Below are 17072 nucleotides of genomic sequence, written 5' to 3'. Positions count from 1 at the left end.
TTCATTTGACACTCCAGACATCAAGATGTGTCTTTAAATAATATATGTTACTCTAAATGTATTTCAGAAAATAGCTACAGTTTCTATTTTGAGTTTATATTGTTATATCAGGAATGAAATTTACTGTCAAAACATTGGTTCAAGCAATTCATGTGATGATCCATAAATTTGGTATCCCTCCAACTTGTATTTGTTTAAAACAATTGCTATAAAAATATTACAAAATCTAAGAGTCAGATATTATGGAAAACAGTAATGTAATATCTATAGACAGCCAGGCAAAATGAGTTTAGACGAAGTGATTATCATTTTCTTAGCAGTTAATTTTGACCTCTGATATTAAAGTACATCCAACTATCTATTGGATCGCTGAAACACAACTAAAGGTTTCCCTGTTTGTAGTGAACAGTTGTTTTATATTACTGTGTTTGTTTTCCTGAACATCATTATCATGCGTAAATAAAGTTCTCTTGTTGATGCAATAAACCAAATCGATAGCCGTTACTCTGAACTAAGAATGACCCAATAGCATGTACCTTGCTTCCGCTAATTGGTTTAGGTGTCGGTGGTAGTCACAAGCAGACATAAACACTCTCTTTTCTCCTTCAACTCTTGACCTAGTGGAACATCCTGGATATAACAGCTGAAAGGAGAAAGAGCTGCACCAGCGAAGTAGATTGAATCAGAAAGAAATGAAGTGCATTGCCAAAGGTCACAATGTACTAATCAATCAAAGAATTGAACCCATGATCTCATACTCATAAACCCAACAACCCTAACCACTAGACCAAGATGAAATAATCTTCCCTTGGTATCGCTTAATATTCTCAGAACTCTCTCTTAAAATATAGTTTTATTTAAGCAACCTTAGTTAAGCATCACAGGAGAGGATGTACTGGCGCTCTGCCAGTTATGATGACAAGTGTTCCAGTTGATCCAATCAATGTAACAGTTTCCTCATAAAGTTAACATGTAAGTGGCTGAGCACTCCACAGACACACATACCCTTAATGTAGTTCTCAAGGAGATTTAGCATGACACAGAAAATGACAAGGCTGGCCCTATAAGTACATCTCATTTTTGCCAGCTGAGTGGACTGGAGTAACATGAAATGAAACATCTTGCTCAATAACACAATGTACCACTAGGAAACAAACTCGTGATCTTATGATCCTGAGCCAAGTACCCTAACCACTGAGGCACATGCCTTAACAGATAATATGTAGAAAGTAATTTGTTGGTGTTGCAAATTTGCAGTCCAGGTTCAATTCCTGGTACCAGCTACTATACTAACCTACCCAGAGAAAGCAACAAAACACCTGTAAATTCTTGGCATGATGTGACAGTGTTGCATTGCATGGCTCAGTGGTTAGAGCATTGAGCTCACAATCATGAGGTAGTGAGTTTGATTCCCAGACCGGGCTGTGTTGTGTTCTTGAGCAAGATACTTTATTTCATATTGCTCCAGCTGTAGAAATGAGTTGCAATATCACTGGTGCCAAGCTGTATCAGTCTTTGCCATTCCCTTGGATAACATTGGTGGCATGGTAAGGGAAGGCTGGTATGCATGGGTGAGGAAATTTCATATTAATTTATGTCCCAAACATCTGTTTAGTAATGGCAAAATTATTTTCATAATATTCAAACTTAATTAAAACAATGTATTTCAACAGAAATATGGCAACAAAGAGGTTAAAGATAGAAAAAAAAATGGCTCAAAAGTTGAGGTGAATCATTGATTTTAATGATTTAATTTAGTAAAGAGAAACTTTAACGTTTTGTATTTCTAACAAACCTTGTATGTATATTTGTATTACGCAGACATTAAAGTCAGAACTGGTCAACAAACAGCAGATACTTCATGCTATTATTGCTGATGGACAGAAAATGCAGAAACTTGGAGAATCTGGCAACACAGATTTTGAACACAATTTAAGTTTATTATCTGAGCAGTGGCACAATGTGGTGAAACGAATCAACCAAAAAGTGAACACGGTGGATAGTTTGATCAGTCTATGGAAAAATTTCAATGAACAGAGCAACAAGTTCCACAACTGGTTAAGTGATCAACAAACCAGCATGGAGGTTCTTGGTAGTGATGTAACATCAATGAGACGTATTCGTAATGATATCCAGAAACTGAAAGTAATTAAAGCTTATCATTTTTATACCCTTTTACCTTACATTTATTTCAGTCATGGTACTTGACACTTGTTTTATCAGTTTCTTTTACTGGACCACTAAGTCAAGGGGACATAAATAAATGAGTACCAATTGTTAAGTAGTGGAGTAGTGGAGGAAGAATAAACATAAATACACTCACACACATTATGTATCTTTTTATCTATCTATCTATCTTCATATATATATATATATATATAAATGCATACACACACACACATATATAAATACATACATATATATTTTTTATTTGTTACTTGTTTTAGGCTGCAGCTATCCTTGGAAAATTTTTAGTCAAATGAATCAACCTTAGTACTTGTTTTTTAAGCTGGGTACTTATTCCATCAGTATCTTTTGTTAAACCACTAAGTTTATTTACTGTGAGAAGTTCTTCAGTATAACATTTTGAGCAATTGCTCTTTATCAGAGGCTGAGAAAACTTTACTATTGATTCATTTTTGCCAAAACAGGCAATCACCAGTTTCCTCAAATGGTAGATTTAACAATGCTCAATATAAGTCTATAATGTTACAACTGAAGCAATCATAGCCTCCATATTAATAATTTTTACCTGTAGTGGTTTTATCATTCTACAGAAATTTGTTCTTGTTTATCTCAATACAATATCAGTGAATAAATGACAGTAAAGGAATGTCCATCAGTCTTAGCAATGAGGATTCAGTTGTCTGATTAACTGAGATACATTCTCAATGACTTAGTTTATAAGTAGTTGAGAATTCAGTAGACATGTGTACCATTAACCTAATGCTCAGGCAGAATCAGTATAGCAAAGCTGTACATTTGAACCACAGGTATAATGCATCCAATGGGCTTCTGCACAATTTCTGTCTACCCACTTTCCCTCATAAACTTGAATTGACCTGAGGCAATGGCTAAAATGATTGTGCAAATGCCATGTGGGGTGGTATTGAACCCAAGGTCTTATGATTACAAAGCTAACTCTGTAAACATTTGACCTTACCCTATCCATATATCATAGCTGATAGCTACTTATAAAAGACAGAAAAGAAGTTCATATTCCACTGAAGTTTAACAAAACATAGAAGCTATGTCGATTTTTTTCTTTTTTTCTTTTTTTAACCTTGTACTGTGTTATTATTTCCTAACATATTCCAAGATGACATTTTCTTAAATCTTGAGCTATGCTATATGAAAAGGAAAAATTTCATACTATGTGGTATGACATTATTATCTTACCTCAGTTTTTACTACAAGTTAAGTTAACCAATCAATGAAATGGGTCAACTGGAATATTTTGTGTTCGCCCACACATACTTAAATAAGTTATGTATGAAGCTCATAGCTAAAGTTAAAACTCTGCAGAAAAACCCTCAAATAGTTCCTGGTTTTCAAAATAGGACATTGGTTTTATGTGCTTCAAAATTAGTGACCATATTTATTAGCGTGTTAACCATGTGTTAACTTCTTAGATTAAAAATATAAGAGAAGTATTTGGCAAAGTTACCTAAATACTTTCTTAGATGTATTCATGCATTTAGTATACATATTATTTAATAGTAGGTCAAATTTTCACAATATCATTTGCTATCCACTCCCAACCATTGAAAAATTAAGAACTGCTTACATTTTCTACTATTTGAACACTTAAAACAGAGGTAAGTAGATTCTGTAATCTTCAGCTTCTGAAAACTTAGTAATTTAAAATCTATACGAAAATCTTAGTATTTACTAACAATTTTCAATCTCTTAAAAATATTTTCTTTTGTGAAATTTCAAAGAAAAATTAGTTCCCACCCACTCTGTATTTATTTTTCTCTGTTTTTCTTACTTTCTTTGTATGTTTCAACGTATCCAATTCTATTTATCTCTCTATAGTTTTTACAGTCATATACTGAGCCATGTTTGCATACACACATACACACACAAACTTTGCTTTTGAAAAGCTAAAAACAAAAGAATAAAATCTTTATTATTTGTTTAATTTATTTAATATGTTTCATTATATTTATTTTTTCCCCCCTTACACCATCTTCTTTCTTTCTTAGAATATTCAAAACGAGTTCAAATTACAAGAAGATCGTTATGAGTTACTGCATAAAGATGGCCAGAAGTTGCTGCAATATATGGATGGAAATTCTGCAGAGGAATTAAAAGCAAATTTGAGACAACTTGAACAAAAACGCCAAAATATTCTTAAAACACTTTCAGAACAAATGGCGAAATCTCAGGATGCCACTAAGAAGCATGATTTCTGTGAGAAAGAATTAGAAGATCTGTTTGCATGGCTTAAAGAAATCAGAAAGATTACAACCAAACCTTTACCAACATCATATGCTGACTTAGAAGCTGAAAACCAGCAGTGCGAGGTACTTAATTATTTAATTTCAGATATTACAATTGGTAATTAGAATGGAATGTTTATAGATTCTGATATCATATCTATGTTGATAACTGGAAGGAAATATTTATATATCCTGCTAACATATGGTTATGGGCATTCCTGTAGTCATGCTTAAAGGTAACAAAGCTTATGGTGATTACATTAGTGAGATACTCAGCATTTACTTACAGTCTGTATAGTCATCAGTGAAGTTATTGTCATTGAAGGCGCATGGTTTAATGTTTCAGGTATTCAGCTCATAATTGTAAGGTTGTGTGTTCAATTCCCAGCTGTGTGTTGTATCCTTGAGCAAGATACTTTATTTCACGTTGCTCCACTCCACTCAGCTGGCAAAACTGAATAGTACCTGTATTTCAAAGGGCCAGCCTTGTTACATTCTGTGGCATGTTGAATCTCCCTGAGAACTTCATTCAGGGTGAGCATGTCTGTGGGGTGCTCAACCACTTACTTGTTAATTTCTCAAGCAGGCTATTCCATTGATCGGAATTGGAATACTTGTCATCATAACTGACAGAGTGCCTGTAATCTTTCTTCTATATTGTCATCTCTGAGAGTCAATGAGGGGTTCTCCAGGTACTTGCTCAGACAGCAAGGAGCAGACAGATCTCACTCAAATTACATTCTCACCATCTTAAAAATGAAAGGGCACTTTCTTTGGTTAATGTTGTGTTAGATATCTAGGGAACAGGATGGGATAGTCATGGCTGCAAGGTCTTTGATCATAGGTCTACTCTGTCAGCGTTGTCCTGGGGTTAAAAAAAATAACAAAATCACACCAGCTACTAAATGAATGCTAACACAAGTGTTTCATAAAAATGTCTAATTTTAACTTGTCTGGTAACATTTGAAAATATTGATTCAATAAATGTGTGTGTATTTGTGTTGATATGCTTGGATGTACCTATACACACATGCACAAACACACACACATGTATTGTTGAAGGCACTGTTTTGGTATTAAGGTTTGCTTATGAAGCTCATGGTGTTGGGCTAAGTCCTGTAATATAATAGCTTGGGAAATTCTCTTGTATTATAAGCCTGAGCCAACAAAAGCCTTGAGAATGGATTTGGTAAATGGAAACCAAAAAGAAGTCTATCATATATATACATATATATACATACATACATACATACATACATACATACATACATACATACATACATACATACATACATACATACATACACACACACACACACATATGGGGAAGAGGGACATTGGTGTCTTGTCTTGATATTGTTTAAAAATTTTAATGAGTGTAACTATCATGCAAGCCATGTCATTCATTTCTGGTCTTTTTGTGGAAATATGTCCCAGTACAGGAAAATATTAACTTGCTTGGAAACAAGTGAGAGTTGGTGGCAGGAAGGGCATCCAGCTGTAGAAAATCTCACTCATACAAGCATGGAAAAGTGGATGTTGAAATGATGATGATGTGTGTGTGTGTGTGTGTGTGTGTTTGTTTATATTTGGTGCTTCTCTAAAAATTAGCTATAGGTCATGATTCACTGGCTTTTCACATCTAAAAATATATGCAATAAGATATCCCTTCCGTGAACAAAGTAAAAGGATATGGGAATAAGATTTTATAATATCAGGTTAAAAGAATTCTAGAATAGTGAGATTAAAAGGAAGAGAAATATAGTTTTGTCTGATACAACAACTGTAGAACAACGCCTCAGTAGATAAGTTATAAGTCCAGATACTTTTTGATTCCACTTCGTATCTTAGATAATTAATCTTGTTTTGTAATTAATATGTTTTCTATATTTATGTAACCATTTCTTCATCTAACCTTTCCTGCAGGACACTCTGCTTGCAGCTGCCTCATATGATGAGAGGTACCAAATATTGTTTACAAATGTAAACCGATTAAACAATGTTTTACAACCAGAAGATGTCAACCTTCTCCAGCAGAGAATGAAGCTTCTTGATAAACAATGGATGGATGTCTGTATGGAAATTAATGTTCGGATTCTGCAGATTACAGACAGTTTGGGCAGATGGAAACAACTAAAGGTAGACATTGACAACTTCTGTCAATTTTGTGAAAAGACAGAACACAGGATTATGTCAATGAATAGTGATACTATTGAAACTATGCTGGAAAAACTTAAAACGGTAGGAAATTTATCTTTGTTTGCTTGTTAGACATTTATATATTTTATTTAATTTTTTTACTTTTATCATTTTTTCCATCATTATTTGAAAGTATGAAGGGTAGCACCTATATTGTAAATTGCTCTTCTTCAGTGGACGACAGAGAAAATGGAGTGAATTTAGTAATTCTTCTTCAGTGTGAATTATAGCATGCAGTGTGAATTATAGAAAGATGTTGTGTATATAACTTTTTAAAAAATAGCCACTGATATTGGCTTCATCCTCTCAAGCCTATGCATGTCCTTGGCTGTCACAGCCCATGTTCCACTGCCAAACAGCTATGCTACATGGCAGTGAAACATGGGCTGTGACAGCCGAGGACATGTGTAGGCTTGAAAGAAATGAAACCAGTATGCTTCATTGGATGTGCAATGTCAGTGTGCATGTTCGACTGAGTGTAAGCATCTTGAGAGAAAAGTTAGGCATAAGAGGTATCAGATGTGGTTGCTAGAGAGACAACTGCACTTGTATGGTCATGTGATGTGTATGAACAAGGACAGCTGTGTAAAGAAGTGCCAATCTCTAACTGTGGAGGGAACCTGTGATAGAGGTAGACTCAGAAAGACATAGGACAAGGTGGTGAAAATTGATCTTTGAACATTGGGCCTCACACAAGCAATGACTAGTGACAAGACCTTTGGTGATATGCTGTGCTTGAGAAGACCTGACAAACCAAGTTAAATTGTAGTTGTGGTTGATACTGGGGTCATGTAACTGGCACCCATGCTGGTGGCACATAAAAAGCACCTCTCAAGCATTAGGCCTCATGGATACAAAGTGGCTGATGCCAGTGGCACATGAATATCTCCTTTTGAGTGTTGGGCTTCATGCAAGCAATGACCGAGACCTTTGGCATTATGGCATGCTTGAGAAGCGGACTCATCAAGCCAAGTATCATCACAATCATGGAGTGTGGTACAGCCTTCCAGCTTGCCAGCCCTGGTCAAACCATCCAACCCATGCCAGCATCAACTATTTATTAACTTATGTTACTTTTAGAATATGTTTTTCCCATTTATATTATTTTCAACATGGTAGGGTATGATGGGAAAGAAATTTAACTGTTATTTCTACCAGGAGGAATGACCATATAGAGGTACTCTCATTTGAGATATTATGTCAAAAAATAAACTAGAATGTCACTGATGGAATGTTTTTGATCAGAGGTCTATTTGATCACATAGCCTAGGGCTGAAAAATCTGTTTTTGTAGCAGTTTCTGCTCTTCTGATATTTCTCACTATAAATACACCCAGGTACATACATAAACAGAAGGAGGCTCTAAAAGTTTTGAGACTGACTGTAAGATAAAAATAAAAATACAATGAAATAAAAGCATTCTTTTCTTATAGTCATGTCATTTAGTATATCTGGCACAAAGTATCTTTTGTGTGTGCAAGTCTAAATTTACCTACTAACTACTTTGAGTTATTACTCTTAGCTGATTTTATTATATGTGAGTGTGTGTGTTGTGAGTGTGTGTGTGTGTGTGTGTGTGTGTACTTTATATGAAGGTTAACAAGGCTACCATTGGTTTCATGCTGAAATTAATCTCTCATCAATTATCAAGCCTGCCTCATGAGAAACGTTGGTATTCATCTCTATCTTGGCTGCTCCTTCTAGCAGTTCAAGCAGTCACAGTTTGACTTCACGAGGAGCAAATAGCAAAGTTATTGGCACACTTTACTGAGAAAGTTTATTTTAATGTTTTATGTATATTTAAAAAATATATATAGAAAGCGATAACTTGATTTGTTTTATTCATCATACATATGGAATAGAATAATAGATAACACATTTTTCAAAACATGCATACATTAATATAGATTTACTAAAGCCTTAAGCTATATTTAAAAAATATTTGATGCAGGTTGTGTGGTAAGAAGCTTGCTTCCCAACCACATGGTTCTGGGTTCAGCTCTACTGTGACACTTTGGACAAGTGCCTTCTGTAGCCTCAGGCTATAGAAGCCTGAGTGTATTCAGTAGATGGAAATTGAATGAAGCCCATCATATATATATATATATATATATATCAAAATAAGCAACAGAATATCAAGTAGTGATGCAGTACGACCGTTTCAAGCAGCTCCATTTAATTGAATAATGCAATTATTACATCAATTTAAATGTAGTGCCCTCTTCAGCTGCACAAAAAATAAATGAAATTTTAACAAATAGGACACATTAATTTAATTTTTCTCAAATATATATTTGTATCTGTGTTTGTCCCCCACCTCCCACATCACTTGACAACCAATGCTGGTGTGTTTACATCCATGTAACTTAGCTCAGCAAAAGAGATCGGTAGAATAAGTACTAGGCTTACAAAGAAAAAGTCCTGGGGTCAATTTCTTCAATCAAAGGCAGTGCTCCAGCATGGCTGCAGTCAAATGACTGAAACAAATAAAAGTGTAAAAGAGTATGTATGTAGATACTCCTTTCTAAACATCACTGTACTGCATTTGTAGAAGTTCCTTAATGAGAAAGAGCTCTTTTGTTGGTTCATTTTAAGTAGGTACCATTAGTTGTATAATATTGCAAATGACATTTATTGGCTTGTAATACTGACTCTAATCCCCACAAGGAATGTTATCTATTATAGGCCAATATCTTATAGGAGAGATTATTCCTCACATGCTTATCTCATTTGATAACAACTTATTGAAGACTGTCCCCAGATCTATGTCAAAATTTTTTTTTTAAAGTAGAAGTGGCTGTGTGGTAAGTAGCTTGCTTACCAACCACATGGTTCCGGGTTCAGTCCCACTGTGTGGCACCTTGGGCAAGTTTCTTCTACACTAGTCTTGGGCCGACCAAAGCCTTGTGAGTGGATTTGGTAGACAGAAACTGAAAGAAGCTCATCATATATATATATATATTGTATGTGTGTGTCTGTGTTTGTCCCCCAACATCGCTTGACAACCAATGCTGGTGTGTTTACATCCCTGTAACTTAGCAGTTCAGCAAAAGAGACCAATAGATAATTTAAAATCTTCCATCAAAAATTCTCGTTAATCTTGTTAATCTATGCCAATCAACAGATTACTAATAAAAAGGTTATTTTATTAAATTCTGCATTATTTTCAAAATTAATTGAAACAGCAACAATATATTTCAACAGAATTATTGTACTAAAGAGAACACGAAGATAAGTTCTTAACTGTTTATAGCCATATCATGTTGAAAGCACTGATTCTTGTCTATTCACTAAAATTAAGCAACATAGAGCCTACTTAGTACTTATATGGTTGACAACTTTGTGAAAATGTAGGTGTTGTAAGCATCTTTCATTTACCAGTGTCAGAGAGTCCATGGAAGCCATGAGTACTGTCTTTACATCCAGATATAGTAAGTAAAAAAATGAAAGGAAAACCTTAGGTTTGTAAAATAGCTTAGCTTTATATATGTTGTTATTCAAATATTCCAAACTCTGAACCAATTTTCTCATGAGTGGTATAGTGTCTACAAAAGTACTGATTAGTGTAGACTGATAGCTAATGAAGTGAGCTAACTTCCAAAGGTTTGTATCTCATCCTTCAGTTCCATACCGTGTCATTCTGTGTCACTGGTAAAGTTTCTTAGCTTTCAGTATCTCTGTTCACCTGATTATAAGTAGGTACGATGCTAAGGTAGAATTAATCATTGTTTGTATCAGAGACGTTGTAATTTGATGGGTATCCTGTTGGCATGCTGTGTTCAGTTAGAATCCACCTGAGCGTAAAGTTGCTCTAGACTAACTTTGTACTCAAAGTGTGAGAGAGGGAGAGATGGATGGAGGGAGAAGGGATATTTTTTCAACTGCTTAATACTATAAAAGCTAAGATAAACTCCAGTTCATTGCAACACAATAATATATAATATAATACCTTATTAGCAAACTAGTCAAGAGTGAGTTGACAGATGATATATATATATATATAATATAAATTATATATATAAACACACATATATAAACATATATATATATATATATATATATATATATATAATATATATATATATACTTTGATACTTTGATAGGTTTCGGCCATATGGCCCAGGCCATGTCTAACTTAATAGCACCACCTAATATAAATTATATATATATAAACACACACACATACACACACACACACACATATATATATATATATATATATATATAAAAATACATATAAATATATATATATCCACACGCACATACACATGGAACTTTGGGATAACACTTGTAGTAGTCAGTGACAGTAATAAGAACAGTTAAATGAAGTTCATAGTGGCCTTGGTAGTCATAGCTGATGTGTTGTTGTTATTATTTGTGGTGGTGGCGACGGTTGTTGTTGTTGTTGTTAGAGTTTCAGTTATTGTTGCCAGTTATAGAAACATTCAATAATACTGGATACATTTATCATTTACGACGACAGTGCAATGTAAGATTTACCAGAAATATTTGATGTCTAAGAATAAACAATTTCTCACAATAATTAATTCAGTTTTCCTTGCTGCAATGTTTTTATTGATTTCTCTGATTCTTTCCTTTTATTTTAGATATTATCTGTTATTTCTCCAGTTCACTACATATCTGGAACAGACAGAAATTTCATGCATTGTTTGTCGTTTTTTTTTGTTTTTGTTTTTCTTTTTTTGACTTCTTTTGATAATGTGAGATTTTTATCATAGTCCTCTGATATAGTGATTAAGTGAAGCGAGAAACTAATTCAGTTTGTTACCAAACTGGTGGCTGCATAGACTTGTGTCAAATAGTTAATGGTGTCCCAAAACAGATTTAAATGGTTAAATCTGTATATGCTCAACTATTAGGATTTAGTGAAGCATTTTGAAAATATTCTACTATCCCTCCACAATTTCCTCTTACTAGCAAAGATTAAATTTGCAAAATGATATATACTCATATTAATGTAGGTTACAAAATATTTTGCCATAAACAAGCATTCATTGTTCAACAGTTAAATTGTATTTTAGAAATCATTTTACACTCTTCTTTTTTTTTTATCAATTTAGATATCAATGTTGCTTGAATGTTTTCATAAATTTCAAATTTTATATCTATTGTTAAGTTATTATTTCTTCAGTTAGATGTCTCTTTATCCAAAGTTTTTCATGCTGGAGCTAGATAGCTCTAAAAGATAATACACTGACTGTCACAGTATTTGAACTTATAAATTATTATCTCTTATTGGCTTAATTCGTCTGGTTGTAAATAAGTTTTTTGATATGGTTAAAATTATTCTGAAGAGAAGAGGTACAAAATAATTAATAAATCAATTTTGCATTTGATTTGCAAGATTGTTGATGTGAACTCGTGTGCTGAAACAGATATTGTTGTATTTGGAGAGGGTCGTTATTCCAATGATAAATGCATGCACTGGTTCTGTTTCACTGATTCACTGACCTGAAGTTGACCCGGAGTAGAGAGAGCTTGTCTTTGAAGAGGTTATGAATGGTAACAAAAGGAATTTGGCAAACACAACTGATTGATTGATTAACTGAATAATAAATCAAACAATCAATCAGTTATGCTCATGGACATATAGCGTAATGGTTAAGAGTGCAGGCTACTAACCCCAAGGTTGCAAGTTCAATTCCAGGCAGTGACTTGAATAAATAATAATAATAATAATAATAATAATAACATCAGCAAAAAAAAGAATACCGTAGAAATGAAAACCCAGGGTTGAGTTCAAAATTCTACCAGGACACCTGATGAAGGCTGGAGAATAAATCAGCTGAAATGTTGTGGTAACAACAAACAACATAGGGACACATATTCACCCTATGTAAATAATGTAAATAATGTACAGAATTCCTCATCTCTAAAATATCGAAAAATCATTTAGTTGTTAAATAGATAACCAATTAACAAATAATAAGGAAGTGAAATATAACCAGTGTGTGTACGTTTATGATTGGCATAATGACTTTCCCAAGATACAACAAATCATTTGTTAGCTTTCAGTGCTAGTTTCAAATTTTCCAATAGGCTTAATGAAAGCTATTGAAAGCATCTTCTGCACACTATCACATCTAGGTCTTGGTTCTGAGTTGACTAGTATACAACAGTCTTTTCCAGGTTAAATTTATCCTGTTTGCTTATGCATCTACCTGGCATTGGCTGCATAAGCAGGATGAATAAGTACCTGATGAATACTTTCTTAACTGGAATTGATTTCATGATGCCAACATGATTTTCTATAGATGTAGTGCCTGGAATTTGTTACATTTCCATTCATAAGTTTCCAACTTTAAGCTATGTACTCTTTTACTTGTTTCAGTCATTTGACTGCAGCCATGCTGGAGCACCGCCTTTAGTTGAGCAAATCGCCCCCAGAACTTATACTTTGTAAGCCTAGTACTTATTCTATCGGTCTCTTTTGCTGAACTGCTAAGTTACAGGGATGTAAACACACCAGCATTGGTTGTCAAGCAATGTTGGGGGGACAAACACAGACACACACATACAATATATATATATATATGATGAGCTTCTTTCAGTTTCTGTCTACCAAATCCACTCACAAGGCTTTGGTCATCCCGAGGCTATAGTAGAAGACATTTGCCCAAGGTGCCACGCAGTGGGACTGAACCCAGAACCATGTGGTTGGTAAGCAAGCTACCTACCACACAGCCACTCCTACACCTATGTAGTTCAGATTTCTTTATTACTGAGATTTCAGACTTAAGGGTCACTGAAACATGTACTTGAATGGCCCCCAAATAAGAAATTGTAGAGTCTCCTTCATCACAGGGCAGAAGAGGGTTAATTTGAGAAAGTGTTTGTAACAAGTGATTCAGAATCTCAGGCATGAATTCTTTACAACTTTAACCATTCCCCACTTTATTTTTTTTTTAATGAATGTGTTAATAAGAGAATCTGGAGTTAAAAATAGGTGGGTGGAGAAGAGACGTTCTGCTAAATAGAAATAATTCTGTTCCACTGGTCTCTATCTCCAATTAAGTAAATCACTAAGAAAGTGAGAAAGAAAAGAAAAAAAGGGAGTAGTGAAAAGTACAAGGTAATACAAAAAATGAAATCTTGACATAAACCCATGTTTTGATAATAAACCAAAATATTTTATGTGTTACTTTGAAACTTAATATGTGACACAAACTACTGACTACTTATACCTTATTTTCACCTTTTTTTTTTGAGTAATTGTTGGTTTATTACACCTGGTTAAGCCTACATTTTAAGTTGGCCACACCCACCAGTCTCTCTCTCTCTCTCCCTTCTCTTTCTCTCTCTACCCCCTCTCTCTCTCTCTCCCTTCTCTTTCTCTCTCCCCCCTCTCTCTCCCTCTTTCTCTCCCTCCTTCTTTACATTGTTTTTGTATCTCTGAAACTTCCTTTCTTTATATTCCACTTTCTTTCTCTCCTCTTTTTTACCACCCTCTCTCTCTCCTCCCCCTTCTCTCTCTACTTTTTATTTCTTTCATATTTTTTCTGTCTCTTTCTATTTTTTTCTGTTTCCCTGAAACTTTTTCTGTGCATTTCTCTTTCTCTCTCTCTATGCATGTATGTGCACACATACATGTCTGTGTGTGTGTGTGTGTGTGTGTGTGTGTGTAAAGTCTTGTGTTAAGTTTTTTGGGTTTTTTCTTTTTTTGTTGGTTTCCCTCTATCTGTCATGCTTGAAGGAGAAACACTTGCTACACTGAGAGAATTGGAAAAGAAAGAAAATACTGTAAAGAGAGGTGGATTAGATATAGATACATTGATATGTGTGAGACAAATAAATTTAGAGAAAGTGTGAGAGAGAGAGAAACATAGCTTACAGTCAGCAGATTATGTGACAGTAATATATAGGGAAAGGTGAGAAAAGCAAGAATGAAAGGAAGACAGAATATGACTGAGAAAAGAGGAATGGAAGAAGGTAAAGCTCTACAAGGTAGAAGAAAAAATAGAGAGCTAATGTGATAAAATAAAAAGTAACAGAATTATAGAGATACAAAGATAGAGAATTTTCGGTACAGTATTAGAGTGTGTGGTGAAGTAGGGAGAATAAAGAAATGTAAAAGCAAGCTTTAAGTGAGAGAAAAGGAGAAAATATATGCATATATATACATGCACATTTATGCATTCACACACACACACACACACATACATATAGAGAGCGACATAGACAGAGGTATAGAATAAAACAAACAGATACAGGAGAAATAATGAAACTTATGAATGATTCAGTGAGAATAATGTAGGAAAGTAAGTAGTTGTAAGATAATAGAGTTAACTGAAAGAAGACTTACTGAAGCACTGGAAGAAAATACAGCATGGCTGCACACAAAAGCATGAAATGAAGTTCATGAATTTGAATGCTTTGATTGTGCATGTGTGTGTGCATGCTTATGTGTATTTGTATGTGTGTGTATCATACACTTGCACATTCATCATCATCATTCTTATATCTGTCTTTCATGCTGGACAGTCCATTGCAATCCAAGTCATTTCTTATTCAGAGTTACTGCTATGACAGGCACTTTACAGAATGTGTCACGTGCAGTTCATCATGACACCAGCAACAAAGAGGTTTCCTTATCCCTGCAACACTAAACAGTCCTTATTACTCTATGTTGTTTCTTATTTCTTTATTGCCCACAAGGGGCTAAACATAGAGGGGACAAACAAGGACAGACAAAGGGATTAAGTCAATTACATTGACCCCCAGTGCGTAACTGGTACTTAATTTATTGACCCCAAAAAGATGAAGGGCAAAGTTGACCGTGGCAGAATTTGAACTCAGAACGTAACGGCAGACGAAATACTGCTAAGCATTTCCCCAGGCTTGCTAACGTTTCTACCAGCTCGTCACCTTATGTTGTTTCTGTTTACTCAAAGTAAACAGGATTGAGAGAATGATTTTCAATGGGAAAAGGAAGAGTGAGCATTAGTATGAGTGTGATTGAGAAAACAGCGTGGTAGGAATGAGAGCATGGCAGGGAAATGAGTAATGGAAGAGAGACAATGATGGCTGCATACTGATTGTTGGTCATGAAATTGCGTAAGAAAACAGCACAAATTGTTTATGCATACATACACATATACCTGCTAATGTGGAAAAGGTAGAGTTTTCAGAAAAAGAGAAACAACTCGAATACCTTACTTCCCTGGGCATGGATACATTGAAACTCTGACGTCTGGCAGCTGACTTGGCAGACACCCATAAAATTATTAACCTTCTTACTAACAATAACTCTGAGCACCTTTTCAAACTCCACCTGTCTAACACCCGTGGACATGTTTACAAAGTCAGAAAACAGCACAGCTCCCATGACTTTCAGAAACATTTTTTCACACTAAGAGTTGCTGAAGCATGGAACAAACTGTCGGCGTCAGTTGTTAGTTGTCGGAGCATTGCATCTTTGAAAACTTCCATGCTTCCTGAGATTCGCCAACACTACACCTGATTCTCTCCCCTCCATACACACGCATGCATGTATCTGACTCATACACTGTTCACTTCCCAGACATTTGTACATTACTGCATATGCTTTATATGCACTTTTGACAAGTTGTGGTGCACCTGAGCACTGTATACAACAATTTTATTATTATTATTATTATTATTATTGTTATTATTATTATTATCACAAATACAATCTGTAAGTAGAACAGTAAAATTATGCAAGACTTTTCCAAGGTTCAAAATAGGACAGTATTTTCATTATCTACATTTCAATGATGAATCTTTGTGTCTTTGGTAGATACCAGCTTCTTCCTCATACGAAAACTTCCAATAATTAAAAACAGAACAGAATGCATACATTATATCCACATTATATCATTATATCCACAAACATTAGGATGTATTCACGGAGTAAAAATTAGTTGTATAGAAAAATGGTTGGCATGAAACTTTGAGTAAGAATAGTATGAAATCTCAATTATAATGGTTGTTATGCAAACCTATATGCACACATACACCCACACACATATCTGTATTACTGTCTATTTATTACTTCTTTTACATCCTTTCTTTTCTCTCATTCTTTCTCTTTCTCTGTGTGTCTATCAAAATACATACATACATACATACATATATATATATATATATAATATATATATATATATATATATATAATATATATATATATACATACATACATACATACATACATTTATATATATACATATATATACATACATTTATATATATACACACACACATATAGGCAACTCATCACACACACACATATAAATATTTACATTTATATATTTTATATTATATATATTTATTTATACTAATATATTCTTTGTTCATATGTAATATATATACACATACATACATATACAAATATATATATATATATATATATATTCTTATATATGTACATATATATATATATATATATATA

The 17072-nt window shown here is 34.1% G+C and overlaps 1 protein-coding gene across 9 annotated transcripts in view; it reads left to right on the top strand.

Moving 5' to 3' along the window:
• Positions 1 to 17072, top strand: part of LOC115210341 (nesprin-1) — an 870646-nt gene that overhangs the window by 769750 nt on the left and 83824 nt on the right. For all 9 annotated transcript variants that reach the window (XM_036502466.1, XM_036502469.1, XM_036502465.1 and 6 more), the window contains 3 exons: positions 1822 to 2145; positions 4209 to 4529; positions 6372 to 6686. In XM_036502466.1, coding sequence (XP_036358359.1) covers positions 1822 to 2145; positions 4209 to 4529; positions 6372 to 6686 — 960 coding nt within the window. The remainder of the gene's footprint in view (positions 1 to 1821; positions 2146 to 4208; positions 4530 to 6371; positions 6687 to 17072) is intronic.

Source organism: Octopus sinensis, linkage group LG4 (assembly GCF_006345805.1).
Source record: "Octopus sinensis linkage group LG4, ASM634580v1, whole genome shotgun sequence".
Taxonomy (NCBI): Eukaryota; Metazoa; Mollusca; class Cephalopoda; order Octopoda; family Octopodidae; genus Octopus; species Octopus sinensis.
Note: the sequence above shows the minus strand (reverse complement) of the source record. Positions and strands in the feature narration are given on the sequence as shown.